Below are 26,495 nucleotides of genomic sequence, written 5' to 3' on the forward strand. Positions count from 1 at the left end.
AGTAAAAGGGGGCCCAACACGATATTAGGAAGGTGATCATAATGTTATGCCTGACTGGTGTAAATATAAATGTTAAATATGATAAGTTGGGTTGAGGTCAGGGCTCTGTGTAGGCCACATCTCTACACCAAACGTAGACCTTTGTGTGTGGTACAGTCATGCAAGTTTAAGCATATACTGTAATGTGTTTTAGTTATTAGATTTTAAACAGCTGGAATCAATGTCATGTAACATTCCTCACTGATCTCTCAAGACTGCGTTGTTTCACCATGTCAATGTTGTATGTGCTGATTGTCTTCAGGTTTTTTTGTATACCTAAGGCAGTTGTAGCCTAGTGGTGAAGGTACTGGACTAGTAATCAAAAGGTTACTGGTAGAGATGTGCCGATCGGGGTTTTTGGCACCGATTCCGATCTGCGATCTCCTTTCAGGGACATCGGCCGATAGCCGATTGCGATTGGGGGGAGGGGGGGTTGGGGGGGTTTAGCAGTAAATAAAATAAATAAACTTAAAAAGAGCCTCACAGTGAAGATAAACCGGAGCAGCGCGCGCGCGCGCGTGTGTGTGTGTGTGTGTTTGTGTGTGTGTGTGCCCTTAGAAGATACGCTTTGTTCACAGTATCGCTATAAGTGATTCATTGATTCATGAGTCGATTCATTTTTCGCCAAGCGTAAGTTTCTCTTCTCAGTTATCTCTGCGTGTTTACTGTTATTAATTAAATGTCGTGGTTTTAAATAAACACCAGCTACTACAGAACATTCTGTGTGACTCTCTTACATTAAAAAGCTTAATTAAACTGTTATTACCACAGATCTGTAACCGACCGTCAGACTCGTTCCGTCTAAGGAGCTAAAAGTTCAGCAGATGATCCTGAACTAACGAATTTGGTAATGAATAAACTTTTGCCTCGGATTGGCTCTGTAACATTTTCTGTTCTCATCTACATCACAAGTAAGAACCGCTTACGATTTACCAAAGTGAACCACGAGTTTATATAACGTGCTGATAGAATCGACTCAGATGTGACCGGGTTGAATGATCTTTTTAAAGTAAATATTACAATCAGCAAAATTACATCGTATGTATGATGCACAAAGTTAATGATGTTATTTTAGGTCATGAAGAGCTTTCACTGTGGTTTCTGTACGATGGTTGATGAATGGTGATGTGATGGTTGGCGTCTGGATCAATCCACTGAGCTGTTAACTTAACATGATCTTTATATATCACACGATCGGATCGGCTACTTTTAGGAGATATCGGCCGATCGCCGATAGCATATTTTGATTAAAAATCGGCCGATACCGATTCATAGCCGATCGATCGTCCCATCTCTAGTTACTGGTTCAAGATCCAACCTCTGCCAGGTTGCTGCTGTTGGGCTATTGAGCAAGGCCCTTAACCCTCAATTGCTCAGACTGTATACTGTCACAGTACTGTGAATCGCTTTGGATAAAGCGTCTGCTAAATGCCGTAAATGTAAATGCACCTAGTCTTCCTCTTATTGGTATTAGGAAATCACTTCTAATTTTCAAATTCAACAACAGTTGCTGTAAAATATTGCCTATTCAGCAATATGTAGAAGTTTGAAAAATAGCTGGTAATAGATGGTTATGCTATCGTGATGGTGTGCCCATTAAAACACATAGGACAGAAAGTGAACAGATTGATAAGTTCCTTTTATTGCCAGTTACACAAACAGTTCTATTTACTTGAACTTCATTAGGTGCAAAGTTAAAATTGGATGCAAGTACATGAAGGAATGGATGAAGGAATGGATGAAGGAATGGCTGAAGGAATGGATGAATTGGTTGGTGGATTAGCTGAAGGAATGGCTGAAGGAATGGCTGAAGAAATGGCTGAAGGAATGGATGAAGAAATGGCTGAAGGAATGGATGGATTGGCTGGTGGATTGGCTGAAGGAATGGCTGAAGGAATGGCTGAAGGAATGGATGAAGAAATGGCTGAAGGAATGGATGAAGAAATGGCTGAAGGAATGGATGGATTGGCTGGTGGATTTGCTGAAGGAATGGCTGAAGGAATGGATGAAGGAATGGATGAAGGAATGGATGAAGGAATGGATGAATTGGTTGGTGGATTAGCTGAAGGAATGGCTGAAGGAATGGATGAAGGAATGGATGAAGGAATGGATGAATTGGCTGGTGGATTTGCTGAAGGAATGGCTGAAGGAATGGCTGAAGGAATGGCTGAAGGAATGGCTGGATTGGCTGGTGGATTTGCTGAAGGAATGGCTGAAGAAATGGCTGAAGGAATGGCTGAAGGAATGGCTGAAGGAATGAATGGATTGGCTGGTGGATTTGCTGAAGGAATGGATGAAGGAATGGATGAAGGAATGGCTGAAGGAATGGCTGAAGGAATGGCTGGATTGGCTGGTGGATTTGCTGAAGGAATGGCTGAAGAAATGGCTGAAGGAATGGATGGATTGGCTGGTGGATTTGCTGAAGGAATGGCTGAAGAAATGGCTGAAGTAATGGCTGGATTGGCTGGTGGATTTGCTGAAGGAATGGCTGAAGGAATGGCTGAAGGAATGGCTGGATTGGCTGGTGGATTTGCTGAAGGAATGGCTGAAGGAATGGCTGAAGGAATGGCTGAAGGAATGGATGAATTGGCTGGTGGATTTGCTGAAGGAATGGATGAAGTAATGGATGAAGTAATGGCTGGATTGGCTGGTGGATTTGCTGAAGGAATGGATGAAGGAATGGATGAAGTAATGGCTGGATTGGCTGGTGGATTTGCTGAAGGAATGGATGAAGTAATGGATGAAGTAATGGCTGGATTGGCTGGTGGATTTGCTGAAGGAATGGATGAAGGAATGGATTAAGTAATGGCTGGATTGGCTGGTGGATTTGCTGAAGGAATGGATGAAGTAATGGATGAAGTAATGGCTGGATTGGCTGGTGGATTGGCTGAAGGAATGGATGAAGGAATGGATTAAGTAATGGCTGGATTGGCTGGTGGATTTGCTGAAGGAATGGATGAAGTAATGGATGAAGTAATGGCTGGATTGGCTGGTGGATTGGCTGAAGGAATGGCTGAAGGAATGGCTGAAGGAATGGCTGAAGGAATGGATGAATTGGCTGGTGGATTTGCTGAAGGAATGGCTGAAGGAATGGCTGAAGGAATGGATGAATTGGCTGGTGGATTTGCTGAAGGAATGGATGAAGGAATGGATGAAGTAATGGCTGGATTGGCTGGTGGATTTGCTGAAGGAATGGCTGAAGGAATGGCTGGATTGGCTGGTGGATTTGCTGAAGGAATGGATGAAGGAATGGATGGATTGGCTGGTGGATTTGCTGAAGGAATGGCTGAAGGAATGGATAGTTTTCACTAAATAAATACAAAGAACAAATTAACAAACATAACAGTACAACACAACTAATATAACTAAATATCCAGGAATATAATTACCATCCTATTTTAAACAATAAACTCAAGAAATTGTAGCAAACAAACTTAACACACATCCAAATCAGGAATAGGCCTCATGGCACCTTACACAATTAGTGTGCTTAAAGAAAATGGCTGACTGCTCCCTTTAAATACTAAGCCCCACCCTTTCCTGGAGCAAGGGCTTCTGGGGTTTGGAGTCCTTTTCTGGAGTTTTTTACAGTTGCTAACAGTAACATATATGTTATATACAGAAAATTGTATGTTTCCATCTTTGCATCAACATTTTAACCTGTTATAGTATTACTTTATTGCCAGCAAAACTTTGCTTAGTTTGCAAATGAGCTATGTTATTTTACCAGTTTGTACTGATAATTGATCATTTTAGTCTTGTGGACAAACTGAGGTTCTCATTCATAAAGAAAAAAATGAATTTGTATGTGCAAACTGATTGTAGTTAGCTGGTGCTTAGGTGGCGCAGCGGGATATTCGGAGATTCTGAACCCCTCGGTTTGAAACTCGGTGTTGCCACCGGTCGGCAGGGCGCCATCTAGCGGGCTTAATTGGCAGTGCCTGAAGCAGACAAGTTTTTGCTAGGGCGGGGTGACCGGACTATGTGGGTGGGGTCTTCAAACGCTGTGTAAGGACCCTGTGCAGAATGCATAGGTGAAAAAGGGTTCTGCAAAGGGCTGCGCGTGGGTCGTAGGAGGCGTGAGCAGCAATATACCCACTTCGACTGATATCAGGGATCCCCCAGCAGCAGAAGACAAATTCACTACACTAAATTGGGAGAAAATGCATAAAATTGTAGTTTAGTTAAAAGACTTTGTGTAATGTTGTTGATAATTAATAAAATGTGGGTGTATTGCAGTTTACTATATAGGACAGCTGGAAATAAATAATAGCCACATATGGCAATCAGGTTAATAAGGCGTGGGCAGACCTCAGCAAGAGAGAACTGGCTACCATTAGCTTACTAGCTGAAACAGGAAAGGGTATCTATGATCTTTTAAAATACTGTTTGTGCAGAGCCTCAGGTTTGTTTACTCTTTTAGTGCAATGCTTTGTTTAAGTATCTCTGAGGCAGATGGAAATTTGATAGCACGATAATATCAGTGCACTAGCTAAATAATGAACCCTTTTTATTGCATGATACCTGTAGCGTTGTTGACATAAAACACAGTAAACTGTTTAAAATTTAATACGTTCATTGGTAGTTCTGAAATTTCCCAGGTGTATACACAGACATGATTTGCTATGTCTCAGGGGGTGGGGGGTGGATTGGTGCCCTGTTTATGGTATTTCTTGTGGCCAGTGTTTTCCGGTTGAACCAGACCCACCATGATCCTGTCCAGTATAACATGGTTAATGGAAATAAAATAATGAAAAAATTAAATAACAAATGGTAATTGCTCCTCGGATACGTTTGCAATACAGTACTTTTAAAGTAAAAATAATGGAAATGCTGGACATCTCACTATCTTTGATTTTTTTTTGGTAGATAACTGAAGATCACTTATTACTCGACTTGTGTTCTACTGAAATCACACCAAGCTCACACTAAACCATGTTACTAGGAGACAGCAAAGTGAAAAACACATAATGTGCCAGAACATAGAACTGTTATTTTTTGCAACACTTACAAAACAGAAAACTCTTGTCTCCAGCATTTTATTCTCTTGGTCCTCAAGCGTATGTCAGAACTAGTCAATTTTTTATGCTTTTAATCCTTATAGGTTTATTATAGTAAGTAAGTAAGTAAATTTTATTTATAAAGCACTCTTAAAACAACTTACGTTGACCAAAGTGCTGTACATCGAATAAGCATACATAAGACAACATTATGTTAAAAAAAAGTAAGAACCAAATAAAAATACAGAGTAAGAGACAAAATAAAACAGATACAAATAGACTAAACAATTAAAATTAACACGGCTCCTCACTGTTCAAATGCCAGCTTATAAAGGTATGTTTTTAGGAGTGATTTAAAAACAGTGGCCGAAGGTGCTTGTCGAATAGTAGGAGGTAGAGTGTTCCATAGCCTCGGAGCATAAACTGCAAATGCACGATCACCTTTTAGCTTCAAACGAGCCCTAGGAACAGTCAACAAGTTCTGAGTGGCTGATCTCAAAGATCGCTGTGCGGTTGCGGGAGAAAGCATACCACTGAGATAAGCCGGGGCTTGACCATTAAGCGCTTTAAAAACAAATAAAAGCACTTTAAACTGAATCCTGTGCTGAACAGGCAGCCAATGTAGTGAGGCAAGGACTGGTGTAATATGGTTTCTTTTCTTGGTATTAGTCAGTAACCTTGCTGCTGCATTCTGGACTACCTGCAAGCGCCACAACAGAGACTGACTAATCCCAATATACAGAGAATTACAGTAGTCAATTCTTGCAGAAATGAATGCATGAATAACTTTTTCCAGGTCAGAATAGCAGAGAAAAGGCTTAATCTTCGCAATATTTCTGAGCTGGAAGAAGCTATTCCTTACCACAGAGTTGATTTGTTTATCAAATCGGAGGTCAGAGTCAAAGATAACACCAAGATTTCTCACACATGTATTGACACATGTAGACAAGTGACCAAGGTTATTGGAGACACTATTGATGTGATGAGGACCCCCAAAAACGATAACCTCTGACTTGCTTTCATTCAGCTGAAGAAAATTGTCAGCCATCCACCTCTTTATGTCCTCAAGACAACTGCTAAGAGATGTTAACGAGCCATTGTCATTCGGTCTAATGGGAAGATAAAGCTGTATGTCATCAGCATACAGGTGAAAGCTGACATCGTGCTTCCTAATTATTTGACCCAATGGCAGCATATAGAGAGAAAAAAGGAGGGGCCCTAGTATGGACCCTTGTGGAACACCACAAGAGACATCAGCAGAAGAAGAGAAATAGCTGCTAATATTCACTGAAAAGGTTCTATTCTTAAAATAAGATATGAACCAATTCAGGGCCTCTCCCTGTAACCCCACCCACTTTTCCAGGCGAGCAACAAGTATGTCATGGTCAACAGTATCAAAAGCAGAACTAAGGTCCAATAAAATGAGGATGGCACAATTTCCCTCATCAACAGTAAGTAGCAAGTCATTTGTCACCTTCAGAAGAGCAGATTCAGTGCTGTGCATAGACTTAAAGCCAGATTGAAAAATCTCAAAAATACCATCTCTACTCAAAAATGGTAAAAGCTGAGAATATACAACCTTTTCCAGCAATTTAGCCAAGAATGGTAATTTAGAAATCGGCCTATAGTTACTAACCACTGTAGCATCAAGATTATGCTTTTGAGCAGAGGTGTAACTACAGCATGTTTAAAGCATGCTGGAACAGTACCAGTGGCAAGGGAAGTATTAATGATATCCAGGACAAAAGGTCCTAATATATCAAATGTCTCCCTAACTATCTGTGGGGGCATCACATCAAGTGGGGAGGTTGTTGGCTTTGTTTTCAGCACCAAATCTGTTAATTCGGAGATTGAAACAGCCTCAAACTTTTCAAACACACCTGGGCACGGCGGTGGAAGTGGAGAATCTATACCCAAGTAAGTAATGCCAGACCTAATTGTTTCAGTTTTTTCCACAAAAAAGTTTAAAAACTCTTCACATACTCTAGGAGAAGGAACATTTCCAACTTCGGGTGATGATTTAAGTAAAGAATTTATTGTACTGAACAGTACTTTAGGTCTGTTGTAATTTTTGGCAATTATGCTTGGAAAGTATGCCTCTCTAGCAGACTTAACAGCTAGCTGATAGTCTTCCAGGCAACCTTTAAAAATATCCAAACTTACTTGCAATCTGTCCTTTCTCCATTTCCGTTCCGCTCTTCTACAAGCCTGTCTAATTTCCTGTGTGGATGCATTTAACCAGGGCTGAACTTTTGGTTTTAAGCGTTTAAATTTCATAGGGGCAAGATAATCCAGAACAGTTGAACAGTTATAATTAAAAAAAGTAACTAACTCATCCGCATTAGCATGAGTCTGACCATAGTTGGGCAATTTTAACATGTCAGAAAAGGCTCTGGAAAAATCGTTAGATGTAGACGAAGTGATAATCCTTGACCAGTGCCCTAAAACAGGAGCAGGGAAATGCGCAGTTAAAGTTGAGCTAAAGACTACTGGCATATGATCAGAGAAACTAGCCTCCTCAATATCTAGTTTGTCAATATCAAAACCAGATGAAAACACTAAATCAAGTGTGTGACCTTGCATATGGGTGGGTTTATGAATATGTTGAATAAAACCAAAAGAGTCCAGTAGCTGATTAAAATCATTCACCTGATATTTATCAGGGCAGCAGACATGAATATTAAAATCACCAAGAAGCAGAATGCTGTCAGACATAGGTACAATCATAGCAAGGAATTCAGCAAACTCAGTGATGAAGTCGCTGTTTGGTTTGGAGGTCTGTATACTACTGCACAGAGTAATGGAAGAACAGAGTGAGATTTAAAAACCAGTGCTTCAAAACTTTTAAAAGTCCCAATATTCAGCATTTGGCATCTCAGACGCTGTTTAAAAACCACCGCAACTCCTTCGCCTCTACCCGTATTCCGAGGTAAACTGAAGAAACCGCAGTCTATTGGGCAAAGTTCCAAGAAGGGGGCGGAGTCGCTAGCCGATTCACCACCTGTAGCCCATGTCTCAGTTAAAAACAACAGGTCCAAACCATGAGAAGTGAAAAAGTCATTTAAAATAAACGTCTTATTGTGGACAGAGCGCGCATTTATCAGTGCCATATGGACTGACACAGAATGAGACTGGGGTAACGGTGTGTATTCCAGTGCTCTGAGACTGACAGTATTAACTCCTCTGTTTCTGGCTCGGAGTCTCTGCCGTGGCTGGAGGTGTGTAGCGGGCTGATCAGGAACCACAGGTACCAGCCAGGTGTAACGCGGTTCGAGACTACACGGAGGTACTGCTCGGGAGTTCTGGCCATTGGGAGTATATGGCGCATGCCTAGAAAACCCCACTTTACCATCCGAGCAGTTCCTTACTCTCACTGGGACAAGCTTTCTCCAGGAGCCCCTGTGAATATAACGAGGCCGGCGAAGGAGTCCAAGCTGTTTGATGACTAGAATACACGATGGAGTAGTGTAATTGTTGAACTTCATCAGCTGGTCAGCAGAATAGTTCAACATTGTGCCGATCGCAGGAAAACTCACCCAACCATTCACCACGTAGCTGTAAATTGTAATCCAGACCGTTTCAGGATGTGAAGAAAACGTACCAGCGTCCGCGTCTTTTAAAATGATCCAACACACACACCACAGTCTTTTAGTATCCAACAGGCGCTGAGATTATCCGATGAAAAAGAAATAAAGCAACATGAGCGGTAGCAATAACATGAGTGTGTACAAAGATAAAAGTGAAAAGAAAAATAAGATAAAAATACAATAAAATATGATAAAATACTATAAAATACGATAACGGTAGCGGCAGCCAGATGCGCCAGGGTCCACCATCACCATGACAACTAAGGCATAAATCCAAGGTAACAGAGCACTATGAGAGCTGGCCTGGGCAGTAGAAGGGCATCAACCCAGCAGAAGAACCAGGATCTGTTCAAAAGTGACTCCATAAGGGCATGAGGACTTAAGGTCCACTAGTGGGACCTGTGCTCACAGCTCAGCACCGTGGAGCATGATTGGCATTCGTCAGAGTCAATCAGAACTGGCAGGTCCGCCACTGGCACCAAGTTGTCTTCGGAGATGAGAGCAGACAGACACACAGTGAAGAAAATACAGCTAAACATAGAGACATGTGGATGCTTTCAGAGTGGATTTGGTGGTTGTTTCACATAAATGCATATTCGTGTCATGGTGCACTTTGATGACGTTTTACCACACAGCTCAATCCAAGCACTGAGCAAAGCGGCAAAACTCTTCTCTGGTTTGTGGTGCTGCCGAGATAGTATTTCAAAGTAGTATTTCAAAGTGACCACTGCATTTTTTTTTTACCTTCCTTTTTATTGCCTGGATGTCCAATCTGGCTGGACGACCAACTCTAGGAATGTAAAGAGTTGTGCTTATCTTCCTTGTATATTTAAGTTGTTTATGCATTTGCTCCACTTTTTGCGTTCAATTGTCTTTCCACCAATGCCAATCCCCGCTCTGATTGAGGAGAACGAAGTATGTATGCATTTTGTCACCTACACTTTGACGAGTACAATGCGGAGCAGCACTGTGTATGGAGAGACATACCCTGACAGCACTCTTTTCCCGTCTTTGTGCAGGTGCCATCAATCAGCCAGCACAGGTCGTAATAGCATTAGTTATGAGAGAGACCCTATCCCACCCCTATATGAACAACAGGCCAATCGTTGTTCATGAGGCCGCTCAGCCCAATGGGCAAGGCAGAGCTGAGATTCGATATGATGTATTCGAGATCCCAACTCTGGTCTTCAACTTGTCTTTTACCGCTGCACCACATGAGCGGCCTTATCTTTTTTTTTTTTTAAATAACTGAGGTCACTGTGGACGTGGGAACACTCAAATATTAAGATATTATTTTATATCCTTGCCCTGATCTATCCACAGTTTGATTGCAGATATAGCAGACAGTTCTTTAGATGTTATGGCTTAGTTTGGTCTTGACAATACAGTGTAAATTGTGGACCCTGATAGACCCAGGTGTGCGCTTTCCTATACTATGTCAATTTCTATAAGGTAAATTCAATTTGCTATAGACATTTTTCCACTTTATAAGGTGATGATTGGCTGCTCAGGTGGCGCATCGTATTGAATCTCAGCTCTGCCTTGCCGGCTGGGCTGAGCAATCACATAAACAACGATTGGCCTGTTGTTCAGATGGGCGGGACTAAGCCGGATATGGGTCTCTCTCTGTCAGAATGGTGCAATTACGACCTCTGCTGGCTGATTAGAGGCGCCTACACAGAGATGAGGAAAGAGTGCTCTTAGGGTGTGTCTCTTCGTACACAACGCTAGGTGGCACAACACTCGTCAATGTGTGGGTGATAAGATGCATATGGCTTGCTGCCCACGTGTCGGAGGGGGCGTGGGTTAGCTTCGATCTCCTCGGCCAGAGCAGGGATCGGCATGATTTGTGAGAGGAAGCATGATTGGGCAATTGGTCGCGCTAAAGGGGGGAGCAAAAGGGGGAGAAAATGCATTAAAAAAAAAAAAAAATAAGGTGATGATACAGTTTTGTCCCAAAGTCTTTGTTGAGTTTGTTAAGTGGTATGGATTTCTTTATTTTATTTACTTTTTCAGAATAATGTTTTCTATTGCTATAACATACCATGATAATGTAAAATAACCATATAATCAGTAGAATACATTACACTTTATGAAAAGCTGTTTTACATTCATTTCTGTTTTTTTTTTTTTTAGCAAGGGGGGGGGCACTCTGGTGTGGAAGCATGCTAATACTCTAATTTACCACCAGTGAGATCTAAGTTGGCTCTGTCTGGGCAAAGATATTTCTCATTACTGCTGCAACTACGCCCTCTGTAGGCTGGTCTAAAGCATCTGCACAGAGATGATATATCCTCTGTACCCTCAATACCCTGCTTGGTCATGGTAGGGGTCTGCAGCAGTGCTGGTAGTACACATACTGCCATCTTATTAAAAGTCCATTTTATTTTATTTTTTTAGGATTTGAACTAATCCTGGGTCAAGACATGTTCCCAATAAATTGGCTGAATACTCATGGCTATTGCTAGTGAAGTTTCAGTATCACCAAACAATATATTTTAATTAGATTTTGATTAGTAACTGTACAACAGAGGTGGAAAGAGTACTAAAATATTGTACTTATATTTTTACTTAAGTAGTAAAATTACTAGTCTAAAAATCTACTCAAGTAAAAAGTAACTTATTTAAAATGTACTCAGAGTAAACGTTACTTAGTTACTTTTTTAACAGCGGTGGGGGGGGGGGGGGGGTCTCTCCTGTGTAATGCAAACAGGACAAGTGGATATAGCTCACAATATAGTTGTTTTTAATTAAAATATAATAGAAATAAACTCGTTGATACAACATTCACAACATTTAGGGATGTGAAATGTGTCATTTTAGTACAGACCATTTTTCAAACTGTATGACCACTAGTGATGGGTCGTTCGTGAACGATCCGATTCTATTGAACGGCCCTTTATATGAATGAAAGGAACAGAGTCGTGCCTCTGGGAGCCGTTCTATATATATTTCTATTTGTGCGCAGTTCTTATCGGCGGTAATCCACCCATTCCGCTTAGCAGAAACAAACACGGACACATCTCTGCACAAGAGAGGATTTTTCTGAAACTAAATGCAATGCAACCACAGTATGTTTCTTCCCTGTAGTTTTTTCTCTATCACGTATTACCCAGCGGACCTTCAAAAGTCAAAGAACTTGTTTTTTTTTTATGCAAACTTGCCTTTAATGCAAATTTTTGTAAATGTTACTAAATTGTTTTTGTGTTTCTAATGTTTTTATGCTTGAAATGTAAGCCCAGTTTGGCTACAAGTTATACAACAGATGATTTATTTTTTATTTATTTTTTATTTTGTTATTAAAATATACTTCTTGTCAGTATGTATACTTTTGACAACAATCTTTTTTTCTCATTTAAGTGTTGTTTGAATTAGGCCTACATTTAATGAAGGTAGCAAAATTTGCATGATTGTTCATCATTGATTTTAATATCGGGGGTGTCTTATAGTAACCCAGTAGCGCCTCTCGCTGCCTGAAAAAAAGAACGAAGAGCCATTTTTTTTAACGGTTCTTTAAAAGGAACGGAGCCAAAAGATCCGGCTCCCTTCAAAGATCTATAATTCCCATCACTAATAACCACTGAAGTTGGCATTAATTGTGGATTCTATAGACCAGCCTTCTTTTCATCACTAAACTTTTTTTAAACTTTTAAAAATCGCCCTTCCCAACTGTATACCTAGATTACAGCTTCTTTATTTTAGCACCAGTTTATTTTCCATCGAAGAATTCACTGCAGCAGTTTCCCAGACGCGATTTTTTAGCATTTTTTTAAAACTCAGTAACGGATGTTATTTAAAATGTAGCGAATTACAATTCTTAATACAAAACATACTTAAGTAAAAGTAAAATTACTGGTTGTAAAATCTATTTAAAAATGTACAAGTACACAAAAAAAACACTTAATTACAGTAACGCGAGTAAATGTAATTTGTTACTTACCACCTCTGCTGTAGAATATTATACCAAACTGTAACTGCTTAAATCTACAACTGTACAACTCAACTATTTCAGTTCAGATATTGTGTTATTACAAAGGCAATCCTTCACTGTATTATGTTGGTCTCATATTTCTTTTTCTTATCTGTCCATTCAGCAAAATGAACTACTTGCGTCGACGTCTGTCAGACAGCAGCTTTGTAGCCAACCTGCCCAATGGCTACATGATGGACTTGCAAAGGCCATCTGGCTCCAGCGGCAGCAGCTCCACTAGCTCCCCGGCGTCTCCTGCCACAGAGAGACGTCAGCCGCAGCCACAGCCGCCTGCTGCACCAGCCCAAGGCCCATCCCAGCCTGCCTCCTCAGGCACATTTCTCAGCTCCTTCTCCAGCGTCGTGAAGACAGCTCAGATCGCCAGTGCTGTCCAGGCCAAAGTTGCCGCTCATGGGGATGCCGCCACCGCTGCCGCTTCCACCATTTCTGCTGCAGCCCTGTTTAAGCCTGCAGTCCGCAAGCCCAAAGTACTGTTAGTCATCGATGATGCACACACTGATTGGTAAGTCTCTACTGAGATGTGATTACTCTGGTTTAATATTGCTAGAAAACATTACTCATGCCAGCAATGCAGAGAGTACATCAGTTATACACGATCAGCCATCTCCTTGTTTCTACACTCACTGTCCATTTTATCAGCTCCACTTACCATATAGAAGCACTTTGTAGTTCTACAATTACTGACTGTAGTTCATCTGTTTCTCTGCATGCTTTGTTAGCCCCCTTTCATGCTGTTCTTCAATGGTCAGGACCCCCACAGGACCACTTCAGAGCAGGTATTATTTAGGTGGTGGATCATTCTCAGCACTGCAGTGACACTGACATGGTGGTGGTGTGTTAGTGTGTGTTGTACTGGTATGAGTGGATAAGACACAGCAGCGCTGCTGTAGTTTTTAAACACCTCACTGACACTGCTGGACTGAGAATAGTCCACCAACCAAAAATATCCAGCCAACAGCGCCCTGTGGGCAGCGTCCTGTGACCACTGATGAAGGTCTAGAAGATGACCAACTCAAACAGCAGCAATAGATGAGCGATCGTCTCTGACTTTACATCTACAAGGTGGACCAACTTGGTAGGAGTGTCTAATAGAGTGGACAGTGAGTGGACACCGTATTTAAAAACTCCAGCAGCGCTGCTGTGTCTGATCCACTCATACCAGCACAACACACACTAACACACCACCATGTCAGTGTCACTGCAGTGCTGAAAATGATCCACCACCCAAATAATACCTGCTCTGTGGTGGTCCTGTGGGGGTCCTGACCATTGAAGAACAGGGTGAAAGCAGGCTAAAAAATTATGTAGAGAAACAGATGGAGTACAGTCAGTAATTGTAGAACTACGAAGTGCTTCTATATGGTAAGTGGAGCTGATAAAATGGACAGTGAGTGTAGAAACAAGAAGGTGGTTTTAATCCATCTGCTAAAATGCTGTCATTAGTGCTTTAACAATCACTTAGGGAGTCACAAAAGAACCCGAACATCAAATAAACTGTAAGATTTTTTATTTTATTAAAATAAGTCATTTATTCATTAGGTCAGTTACTTTATTATTTTAAGGTAAGTCAGTGTTTATGATACTAGCATTAGACAAAGACCAAGCAAAAATTGGTATAGATGGAAAACTACTACTAACGAGAGTTTACATGGTTTATTGTTTTGTGAACTAATGAATTTAAGTCTTATTGAGCTTTTTGGAACACATGGTCCTGTTATATTTGACATAAACATATCACATACTTCCACAATAAGAGCATCAAATTTGCAGATAAACATGGCAGTGGTATACTCTGGCTGAAGCATGAATAGGCAATGTGTGCACAAAAGCACTTCAAAATAGCAATATTAAAGCAATTTAGCTTAGACAGGTGTGCTAACATTTCTCCAAAGTGATTGCCGGTGTCTGAAGCATTATGTTGCTGTGACATGTGTAGCAACCATACAGAGGGGGCAGTTACTTTTTTATATGTGTGATTATAGGTGGCCCATAACATTTTTCCTTACATACTACATACTACTACTACTAGGTAATTAAAAAATTTTTTTTTTAATGTACAGTCAAGCCGGAAAGTCTGCACCTCCCTTTCACCTTCCCCACGTTTTATTACGTTACAGACTCATTCTATAATAGATTGAGTTCTTTTTTTGCCTCAAACATCTACACACAATTACCAATAATTCTGAAGTGAAACCAGAGTTTTGAAAATATGCAATTTTATTTTAGGGGTTACATATCTGTACACACCCTTAGCCTGTACGCACCTTTGGCAGCAATTACAGCTTTAAGGCGTCTTGGGAAAGAAGCTACAAGCTTGGCACACTTGTTTCTGGACATTTTTGCCCATTCCTCTTGGCATATCCTTGCAACAGCCACTTTCAGCTCCTTCCACAGATGTTCGATTGGATTTAGGTCTGGGCTCTGGCTGGGCCACTCAAGGACATTCACAGACTTTCTCCGAAGCCACTCCTTTGTTCTCCTGGCTGTGTGCTTTGGTTGGTTGTCATGTTGGAAGGTAAACCTTCGCCCCAGTCTGAGGTCCAGAGCACTCTGGAGCAGGTTTTCTTCAAGGATCTCTGAGTACTTAGCTGCATTCATCTTTCCCTCAATCAGGACTAGTCGCCCCGGTCCCACTGCTGATCCCCACATCATGATGCTGCCACTGCCATGCTTCACTGTAGGGATGGCATTAGCCAGGTGATGAGCGGTGCCTGGTTTTCCTCCAGACATGACGCTTGGTAAAAAGTTTAATTTTGGTTTCATCAGACCAGATAATTTTGTTTCTCATGGTTTGAGAGTCCTCTAGGTGCCTTCTGGCAAACTCCAAGCGGGCTGTCATGTTTCTTTTACTAAGGAGTGGCTTCTGTCTGGCCACTCTACCATAAAGGCATGATTTGTGGAGTGCTGCCTGGATGGCTGATCTTCTGATAGGTTCTCCCATCTCCACAAGGATACACTGGAGCTCTGTCAGAGTGACCCTTGGGTTCCTGCTTACCTACCTAGCCAAGGCCCGTCTTCCCCGATTGCTCAGTTTGGCCGGGTGGTCAGGTCTAGGAAGATTTTTGGTGGTTCCAAACTTCTTCCATTTACTTCTTTCATTTATGAATGTATGCCTTGACACAATCCTGTTTCTGAGGTCTACAGATAATTACTTTGACACCATGGCTTGGAGCTTGCTCTGATATGCACTGTCAACTGTGGGACCTTATATAGACAGGTGTTGGCAATCCCCAATCATGTCCAATCAATTGAATTTACCACAGATGGACTCCAGTTAAATTGTAAAAACATCTCAAGCAGTATCAGTGAAAACAAAATACTCCTCAGCTCATATGAAATGATATTGATATATTTTACATTTCGATTTTTAATAAATTAGCACAAATGTCTAAAAACCTGCTTTCACTTTGTCATTGTGGGCTATTTTGTGTAGAATTGTGTCTGTAATGTAATAAAACGTGGAGAAAGTGAAAGTTGTGTGCAGACTTTCTGGCTTGACTGTATATAAAAATACTTTTGCATGATGAGTCTTTTACTGCACCTTTCTGAGAGACTGAAAGATTTTATTATAGATGGTTTCAAACAGCCCATTAATTTCAGTAGGGATTTACAACCCACTGTTAATGTTCCCTCTGTTATTAGAAAGCCTGATTAATGAGCCATTCTGTTTGGCTGTTGCAGCAAACTTTCATTTGAGTGTTATATAGGGATCTGGTTGTGTTAAGTGTTTTGAAACAACATTTAGGGAAGGAAAAAAAAGTGCTTTTGTAGAAAACATTTTTGCTGGCACACAGATGTGTAACTCCACTGCGTTCTGTGAAACTGTTTTAGTATGCTTTATTCTGTACTGATTTCAGTACCTAGAAAAGATGTTAAAGAGTTGACTTGTTACAATGTGAATCTGTGACTACAATTCATGCTTACGTTTCATCTGGCATTTCATTTACTGAAGCTGTTGTTTATCAAGCCAATTGTGGCCTAACTGTCCACTGACTGCACTTGGCCTGAGTCAAAACTGCAATGAACCACATTGCCCAAAATATATTTCACTCTAAAGATTAATGTTTAAAATGATATTTCAGAACAAGAACGTGGTGTAGAGCTAAGATTTATGATTAATAATCGATTTGATGCAGTGTAACTGTTTTTATTATGTATGCAATATAAAGTTTATAATGTTTTTCCATTTTACTGTTTGACACCTGTATAATTATATATAAATTCAAAAAGTATTCAGAACCTTTGGCCTTTTCCACACTTAAATGTGTTGAATTTGTCATAATGACTAATGCCTAGTTCACACTACATGATTTTCACTCGCCGACTGCTAGATGTTGCAGCTTGGAAGCAACTTCGCTTTGGGCTCCACACTCGGCTCTCGATCGCTATGTGTGAACTGTTCAACAACTTGATCCGAGCGACTCAAGAAAAATATCTAGCATGTTAAATATCTGGACCAGTCATCGACTCAAAATCGTGTAGTCTGAAAGGCAGCGAGTGGGGTGTCGAACTATAGCAGACATCCCAAGTCTCCCGGAAGTTCTGGGAGTCTCCCGCATATACAGTGTATCACAAAAGTGAGTACACCCCTCACATTTCTGCAGATATTTAAGTATATCTTTTCATGGGACAACACTGACAAAATGACACTTTGACACAATGAAAAGTAGTCTGTGTGCAGCTTATATAACAGTGTAAATTTATTCTTCCCTCAAAATAACTCAATATACAGCCATTAATGTCTAAACCACCGGCAACAAAAGTGAGTACACCCCTTAGTGAAAGTTCCTGAAGTGTCAATATTTTGTGTGGCCACCATTATTTCCCAGAACTGCCTTAACTCTCCTGGGCATGGAGTTTACCAGAGCTTCACAGGTTGCCACTGGAATGCTTTTCCACTCCTCCATGACGACATCATGGAGCTGGCGGATATTCGAGACTTTGCGCTCCTCCACCTTCCGCTTGAGGATGCCCCAAAGATGTTCTATTGGGTTTAGGTCTGGAGACATGCTTGGCCAGTCCATCACCTTTACCCTCAGCCTCTTCAATAAAGCAGTGGTCGTCTTAGAGGTGTGTTTGGGGTCATTATCATGCTGGAACACTGCCCTGCGACCTAGTTTCCGGAGGGAGGGGATCATGCTCTGCTTCAGTATTTCACAGTACATATTGGAGTTCATGTGTCCCTCAATGAAATGTAACTCCCCAACACCTGCTGCACTCATGCAGCCCCAGACCATGGCATTCCCACCACCATGCTTGACTGTAGGCATGACACACTTATCTTTGTACTCCTCACCTGATTGCCGCCACACATGCTTGAGACCATCTGAACCAAACAAATTAATCTTGGTCTCATCAGACCATAGGACATGGTTCCAGTAATCCATGTCCTTTGTTGACATGTCTTCAGCAAACTGTTTGCAGGCTTTCTTGTGTAGAGACTTCAGAAGAGGCTTCCTTCTGGGGTGACAGCCATGCAGACCAATTTGATGTAGTGTGCGGCGTATGGTCTGAGCACTGACAGGCTGATCCCCCACCTTTTCAATCTCTGCAGCAATGCTGACAGCACTCCTGCGCCTATCTTTCAAAGACAGCAGTTGGATGTGATGCTGAGCACGTGCACTCAGCTTCTTTGGACGACCAACGCGAGGTCTGTTCTGAGTGGACCCTGCTCTTTTAAAACGCTGGATGATCTTGGCCACTGTGCTGCAGCTCAGTTTTAGCTCAGTTTCTTGTAGCCTTGGCCATCTTCATGTAGCGCAACAATTCGTCTTTTAAGATCCTCAGAGAGTTCTTTGCCATGAGGTGCCATGTTGGAACTTTCAGTGACCAGTATGAGAGAGTGTGAGAGCTGTACTACTAAATTGAACACACCTGCTTCCTATGCACACCTGAGACCTAGTAACACTAACAAGTCACATGACATTTTGGAGGGAAAATGACAAGCAGTGCTCAATTTGGACATTTAGGGGTGTAGTCTCTTAGGGGTGTACTCACTTTTGTTGCCGGTGGTTTAGACATTAATGGCTGTATATTGAGTTATTTTGAGGGAAGAATAAATTTACACTGTTATATAAGCTGCACACAGACTACTTTTCATTGTGTCAAAGTGTCATTTTGTCAGTGTTGTCCCATGAAAAGATATACTTAAATATCTGCAGAAATGTGAGGGGTGTACTTACTTTTGTGATACACTGTACATAGCAGCTCCCTGATGCCCGCAAGTCAGATAAAATCTCCCGGAATCTAGAACGAGCAGCCAAGAGCGCGCGCACACACACACACACACACACACACACACACGCACGCACAGACTTTTTTCCCCGATCGCGTATGAAATCCGTTATCTGATATACAATCTAGCGCATTGTGTAGGGAACATAAATCAATTGTCTAATATACTGTCTAGTGCACTATGTAGGGAACATAAATCCGTTATCTGACATACAACCTAGTGCACTATGTAGGGAACATAATTAATTATGTAATACACTATCTAGTGCACTATGTAAGGAACACAAATCATCATCTAGTTATACTTTCTAGTGCACTATGTAGTGAACATGAATGCGTTATCTAATACACTATCTAGTGCACTATGTAGGGAACATAAATCCGTGATCAGATATACAATCTAGTGCACTGTGTAGGGAACATAAACCAATTGTCTAATTCACTATCTAGTGCACTACATAGGAAACAAATTCATATCTAAAATACTATCTAGTGCACTATGTAGGGAACATAAATCCGTGATCTGATATACAATCTAGTGCACTGTGTAGGGAACATAAACCAATTGTCTAATTCACTATGTAGTGCACTACATAGGAAACAAATTCATATCTAAAATACTATCTAGTGCACTATGTAGGGAACATAAATCCGTTATCTGATATACAATTAAGTGCACTATGTAGGGAACCTGAATCCGTTAAATAATATGCTACCTAAAGCATTATGTAAAAAACATAAGTCTATTATCTAGTACACTATCTAGTGCACTAAGTAAGGAACATAAATTATTTTCTAATATACAATCTAGTGCACTATGTATGTAACATAAATCTATTATCTTGCACACTATCTAGTGCACTATGTAGTACACATTAATGTGTTTGCGACGTGAACAGTTAGCTAAGTAGCTCAGTTAGCAGCTCCTAAAAGTTCTGTTGTCACCCATATCCTTAGGTTTTTTAGTTTCCTTTTTTTTGTGGGGGGGGGGGGATTTCGGTGTCCGGGTCTGGAGGTACCTCCCTGAAATGAGTTTTTGCAACTTGGGATGTCTGCTACAGCCAATGAGAACGTCAGATACGGGGTGAGGGGAAACCCATGGGAGGAGTGTAAAAACATGGGACAGGGGCATAATATAGTTTCTATCAGAATACATTAGCACACACACAAGCTTTACAGTATTTTGTGATCTTATTGTCCACGACAAACCATAATACCAACACTGCATTTAAAAAAATATTTATTAACCTCCAACTCACTACAGTACAGACAATCCCTGCTGGTCGCGCAGCCCAATCCACTCAGATTCATTTATTTTTCGTACTTGCTTTTACGCAGCACATCAGCGCACAAACAACTTTGATGAAGTACATTTTTGGACGTGGTATCATTAAACCTCTCGTCACTTCTCGTGTGTGTTTTTGTGACAAAACGTGGTTTGGGAGACCAGATAGACTCGCCTGTGATTCCTCCCGGTGATAGATGGTGTAGTGTGTGACCCGCTATCGCCGATCAGTTGTGTAGTGTGAAATACACAATGACTTAAAAGACTGCAAGAGATCCAGTCGTGTAGTGTGAACTGTACAATAATCTGGCGACTTGGAAAGTCGTGTAGTGTGAACTACACAAGGGATCAAAAACTAAAATATCTTGTTCACAAAATTATTTAGACTGTTTATTCAACACTTTTTAGAAGCACATTTGGCAGCTGCAAGTCCTCCTGGATACCTCTCTACAAGCTTTGCACATCTGGGTTTCGCCAGTTTATCCAATTCTTAATGGCAGCTATGCTGTAAGCATTTGTGCATTTTCAGGTCTCCTTACAGATATTTAATGGGGTTTAAATCTGAGCTTCTGTAGGACATTAATAGTCTTGCCCAGAAGCTACTACAGTGTGGTTTTGGCTGTATTCTTCTGGTCATCTTGATATTGAAAGGTGACCCGGCACACCGGTTTGAGTTTGTGTGTGCTTGGGAGCAGGTTTTCTTCAAGCATATTTCTGTATTTGGCTGGATTTATCAGTCACATAATGCTAATCAGTCTCACTGCCCCTACCATTGAGACAAACCACATAGCATGATGCTGCTGCCACCTCCATATTCCATCATAGCTAATAGTATAAGCCAGGTGCTGTCCATGGCATGTTTTTTCACCAGGCATAGTGTTTGATGTTACGCTCAAATACACTGCCTGGCCAAAAAAAAGGTCACCACCTGGATTTAACTAAGCAAATAGGTAAGAGCCTCCCATTGGATAATTACTGCATGGGTGATTATGTTTCAGCTGGCAACAAGTTATTTAACCCTAACTGATGCAGTGAGTAGCTTCTCGTTTGTTAAACAACCATGTCGAAAGACACATCCTGTGGTCGTTGAAAAGATGTTCATCTGTTTCAGAAGGGTCAAATTGGCATGCATCAAGCAGAGAAAACATCTAAGGAGATTGCTGAAACTACTAAAATCGGGTTAGGAACTGTCCAACGCATTATTAAAAAGTGGAAGGACAGTGGGGAAACATCATCTTCGAGGAAGGAATGTAATCGGAAAAAAATCTTGAATGATTGTGATCGGCGATCACTTAAACGTTTGGTGAAATCAAATGGTAGAAAAACTCCAGTAGAACTCAGGGAGATGTTTAATAGTGAAAGTAAGAGCATTTCCACACGCACAATGCGAAGGGAACTCAAGGGATTGGGACTAAACAGCTGTGTAGCATTAAGAAAACCACTTGTCAGTGAGGCTAACAAATTGTAAAAGAGTGGTTCAGGGAGCATGAGACATCATTTTCACACATGGATTGGCCACTACAGAGTCCAGACCTGAACCCCACTGAGAATCTTTGGGATGTGCTGGAGAAGACTTTGCGCAGTGGTCCAAATCTCCCATCATCAATACAAGATCTTGGGGAAAAATTAATGCAACTCTGGACAGAAATAAATGTTGTGACATTGCAGAAGCTTGTGGAAACGATGCCACAGCGAATACGTACCGTAATCAAAGCTAAAGGCGGTGTGTGTGTGTCCTTTTTTTTTTTGGCCAGGCAGTGTATTTCAGAATAGAATCTTTTATTTATCTTGTCCTTTACATGTCACTTAGCAATCTCCAAATCCAACAGTGGCTTCCTTCTTGTGCCAAATTTATGGGGGGGTTTAAGGAATTATAAAGTAAACACTGGGTTCTTCTTTACCTTGCTGACCAATGCCCTGCTTGCTGGGATGTCCAATTTGGTCAAACGGTCAACCCTCAAAAGGTTTAAGGTTGTGCCAGTTTCCATTTCAAAATTGTTTAGCATATTGTGGTCCTGGAAACACATTAAGCATTATACAGTATAGTGTATAGGTAAACTTTTTTTACTTTTATACGTTGTATGACCATTACTGACACAGTACAAAACTGTACAACAGCTGCAATAAGTGCTGTAACCTCAAGATGGAGCAATTATCCAACTGACAAACCTAAGCTCTGCGTTTCAGTTTACAACCAGGCATCTGAAAGGAAATATCCTTTCATGCACAGTAACAAAAATGCAATAAAATTTTAAGCATGCTTGTGATTTAAACGTCTATATATACAATTCTGTATATGTACATTATATGAGCAAAACTATTTGGACACTTGACCATCATCCTATTTCAAAAACAAAAAGTATTAAAATAGTGACCTCTGTGTGATTCTTTTTAGCTATAACAACAGCCACTTTTCTGAGAAGTCTTCTCACAAGAAGTATGTCTGCCTGTTCAGCCAAAAAAACCTTTGTATGACTGGACACTGGTGTTGGTCAAAAAAGCCTCAGTTCATGTTCTAGTTCATTCCAAGGCTGTTTTTATTCTGAAATTGACTGGTTGAAACTAAACAAGCATGAACACTTAAGACAAAGATAAGACTGCATTGTCCTGTTTCAGACCATATATTTAGCTGTTTTGTTGTTGAAAACAAATCTAGCATAATGTTTGGGACCTATATTACATCACCAAGTGCTGAATAATTTATCTTGAACAAACATCTGCATATTACTTCATAAACTGTTAACCCTGTCAGCAAACCTTACACAAAATAGCAGCAGCATGACTATAAACTCCCGAGTCCCTTGATGTATGAGCATCCTTCTTTGTGAATATTTCTTTAAGTGACAGCTTAAGCTCGGTGATACAGACTCTTCAGGCTCCGGCTAGGCTCAGTGTGTGCTTTTAAATAGACATAATTGTCCCCAGTCCTCAATAGAACCTTTTCAGCTTTTTTTTGTAAAGATACAGGTATGCCTCAGAGCTTCTCGGATTATTCATAGCCTCTTGCTGATGACTGAAGTAAGTAAAACACTCCTGTATACAACTCCTGGCCATTTTATGCTTTCATCAACCTTAAGAAAAGACACGTCTTCTTCTTTCTAAATTATTTTGCATTACATTATTAACATTAAGTGCATTTGTTTATGTTTCACTGAAAGTCTCACACATATTTCATGTAAAATGTATAAAGTGACTTTTATAAGGAGCAAATTATCATGGCTAGATGACTGTGTTGGAGTATGCTGAAACAGCAAGGGGTGTTTACAGGTAGCCATGATGAATACCCATTAACAGTGGTTCAAAGAAGTAAAATGCGTAAACAGCAACAGGTTGTTGGGAGGTCAAGACTCCCTAATACCAGAGGACATGAAGGCTATGGGGCCTGGTACAGACCAACAGAAGGACTACTGTGTCTCAAATTGCAGATAATCCTAATGCTCATTATGAGACGAACGTGTCACAACACACCTCCTGTATACGCGGTTGTATAATCGCAGGCCAGCCAGAGTGCCCATGTTAACTCTTATTCATGTTAACTCCTATTATCAACAGCCAACAGGTTGTTGGGTGGCCAAGACTCCAAGATACCAGAGGACATGAAGGCTATGGGGTCTGGTATAGACCGACAGAGGGACTACTGTGCCTCAAATTGCAAATACTCTCAACATTCATTATAAGACGAATGTGTCACAACACACCTCTTGTATTTGGGGTTGCATAAGCGATAATCGCAAACCAGTAAAAATGCCCATGTTAACTCTTTTTTACTATTGAAAGCACATAGGATGGGTAAACAGACATTGGAACTAGTCATTAAAGCCAAAGATCAATAATATAATTCGTGTGACCCATTCTTGTTTGCAAAGACTTGGCCTTTGGTGGAGGCTTCTTTTATACTTAATCTTGGTGACCCAACCTGTTACCTTTTAAACTGCTTTTTGTGGAACTTTCTCTTTATTAACTTTATTTTAACCAAGATTCCTTAATACCAGAGGACATGAAGGCTGTGGAGTCTGGTACAGACCAACAGAAGGACTACTGTGTCTCAAATTACAGATAATCCTAATGCTCAGTATAAGGCAAATGTGTCACAGCACACCTCCTGTATATGCGGTCGCATAAGCAATAATTCTTTCTACTTTTGTCAGTTTTATAAAGTTCAAAAAGTTGCTTTTTGGCTTCAATGACCAGTTCCAGTGCCTGTTTACCCACCATAGGTGCTTTTAATAGTGAATAAGAGTTAGCATGGGCACTGTTACTGGTTTGCGATTTTTGCTTATGCAACCCCAAATACAGGAGGTGTGTTGAGACACATTTATCTTATAATACATATTAAGATTATTTGCAATTTGAAAAACAGTAGTCCTTCTGTTGGTCTGTACCTGACCCCATAGCCTTCATGTCCTCTGGTATTAAGTCTTGGCCTTCCAACAACCTGTTGGCTGTTTATGGTTTTTACTTCTTCGAACCACTGTTTATGGGTATTGATAACGGCTACCTGTAAACACCCCTTGCTGTTTCAGCATACTCCAACACAGTTGTCTAGCCATAAACATTTGCTTCTTATAAAAGTTTCATTATACTGTACATTTTTCATGAAATATGTGCACAACTTTTAGTGAAACAAACAAATGCTATCAATAACAAAATGTGGAACAAAATAATGTTGAAAGAAGTTGATATTGTCCTCATCCTTCTATGATAGAAGGTAAGGTAGATTACATCATGAACTTTCCAGGAGTTGTATACAGGAGTATTTTACTTACTTTGTGGAGTCATCAGCAAGAGGCTATAAATAAAATAAAAAGGTTTTTTGAGGACTGGGGACAATTATGTCTGTTTAAAAGCACACATTGAGCCTAGCCATTGCCTGAGGAGTCTGTATCTCATGCTGCTGCTGTTTTGTACAAGGTTTGCTGACAGGGTAAAGCGTTTATGAAGTAATATGCAGATGTTTGTTCAAGTTAAATTGTTCAGCACTTGGTTATGTAATATGTGTAATATAACAGAAGGACTACAGTGTCTCAAATTGTAGACAATCTTAATGCTCATTATGAGACGAATGTATCACAACACACCTCCTGTATATGCATAAGCGATAGTCGCAAGCCAGTGAAAGAGGTATCTTTCACTATTGAAAGCGCCTATGATGGGTAAACAGACAGGGTAAATTGGAACTGAACATTGAAACCAAAGAGCAATCATTTAATTTTGTTGACCTTTATATAATTGACAAAAGTAGAAAGAAAAGATTGTCAATGCTTTTACTGACCAACATACTTATATTTTGTGAATATAACCAAATGTAAAATTTAATGACTATAACACAGATTGTGACAGAGACATGTTTCTATTAATTCCACTTTCAATTTAGGATACTACTTGTTTTACAGAGGAAATGTTTTCCCATTATTGCTTAACACAATCCTTCAGCTGCTCAACACTGTGTTTTTTCAATTGTCTGATTTTCATCTTCATTATCCGTCATACATTTTCAATATGTGACAGATTCAGACTGCAGGCAGGCTAGTGAAGCAGATACACTCTGTGTCTACAATGTCACACTGTTGTTGTGCATTGCAGAATGGAGCCTGGCATTGTCTTCCTAAATTACTTGGACATGGACTTTCTGGGAATAAATGTCGCCTTGAGCTTATAAGCCTTCATGTTAACAATTCTTTCACATGTATGGCAGTCACTGCCATAGACACTGTTGCCTCCCTAATTCCATGAGAGATGCTGGCTTTCACTAATAGCAGTCTGGATGATCATTTTAGTCTTTGGCATGGAGAACTTTATGTTTTTTTCCCCAAAAACAAGCTGAAACATGGACTCATCTAACCATATCACATGTTTATAGTCTTTCGGTCTATCTGAGATTTCTTGGGCCCAGAGAACTGATAGAACCCATAGAATTGATGTATTGCTTTCTCTTTGCATAACAGAAATATAAAACTAATGAATAGATAATAACCTCCTTGTTTCTACACTCACTGTCCATTTTATCAGCTACACTGACTATATAGAAACACTTTGTAACCTCCTTTTACTATGTTCTTCAATGGTCAGGACCCCCACAGACCAGGTATTATTTAGGTGGTGGATGATTTTCAGCACTGCAGTGACACTGACATGGTGGTGGTGTGTTAGTGTGTGTTGTGCTTGTATTAGTGGATAAGACACAGTAGCACTGCTGGAGTTTTTAAACACCTCACTGTCACTGCTGGACTGAGATTAACCAAAAATATCCAGCCAACAGCGCCCCGTGAGCAGTGTCCTGTGACCACTGATGAAGGTCTAGAACAGGGGTGTCAAAGTCATTTTCACCGAGGGCCACATCAGCATTATTGTGGCCCTCA

At 40.6% G+C, this 26,495-nt stretch overlaps 1 protein-coding gene across 1 annotated transcript in view; it reads left to right on the plus strand.

Moving 5' to 3' along the window:
- syn3 (synapsin III) overlaps positions 1 to 26,495 on the plus strand; it is a 178,429-nt gene that overhangs the window by 16,661 nt on the left and 135,273 nt on the right. Inside the window, exon 2 of the mRNA XM_063004723.1 lies at positions 12,721 to 13,119. Coding sequence (XP_062860793.1) covers positions 12,725 to 13,119 — 395 coding nt within the window. The 5' untranslated portion in view covers positions 12,721 to 12,724. The remainder of the gene's footprint in view (positions 1 to 12,720; positions 13,120 to 26,495) is intronic.

This window comes from Trichomycterus rosablanca, chromosome 1 (genome assembly GCF_030014385.1).
Source record: "Trichomycterus rosablanca isolate fTriRos1 chromosome 1, fTriRos1.hap1, whole genome shotgun sequence".
Classification (NCBI taxonomy): domain Eukaryota; kingdom Metazoa; phylum Chordata; class Actinopteri; order Siluriformes; family Trichomycteridae; genus Trichomycterus; species Trichomycterus rosablanca.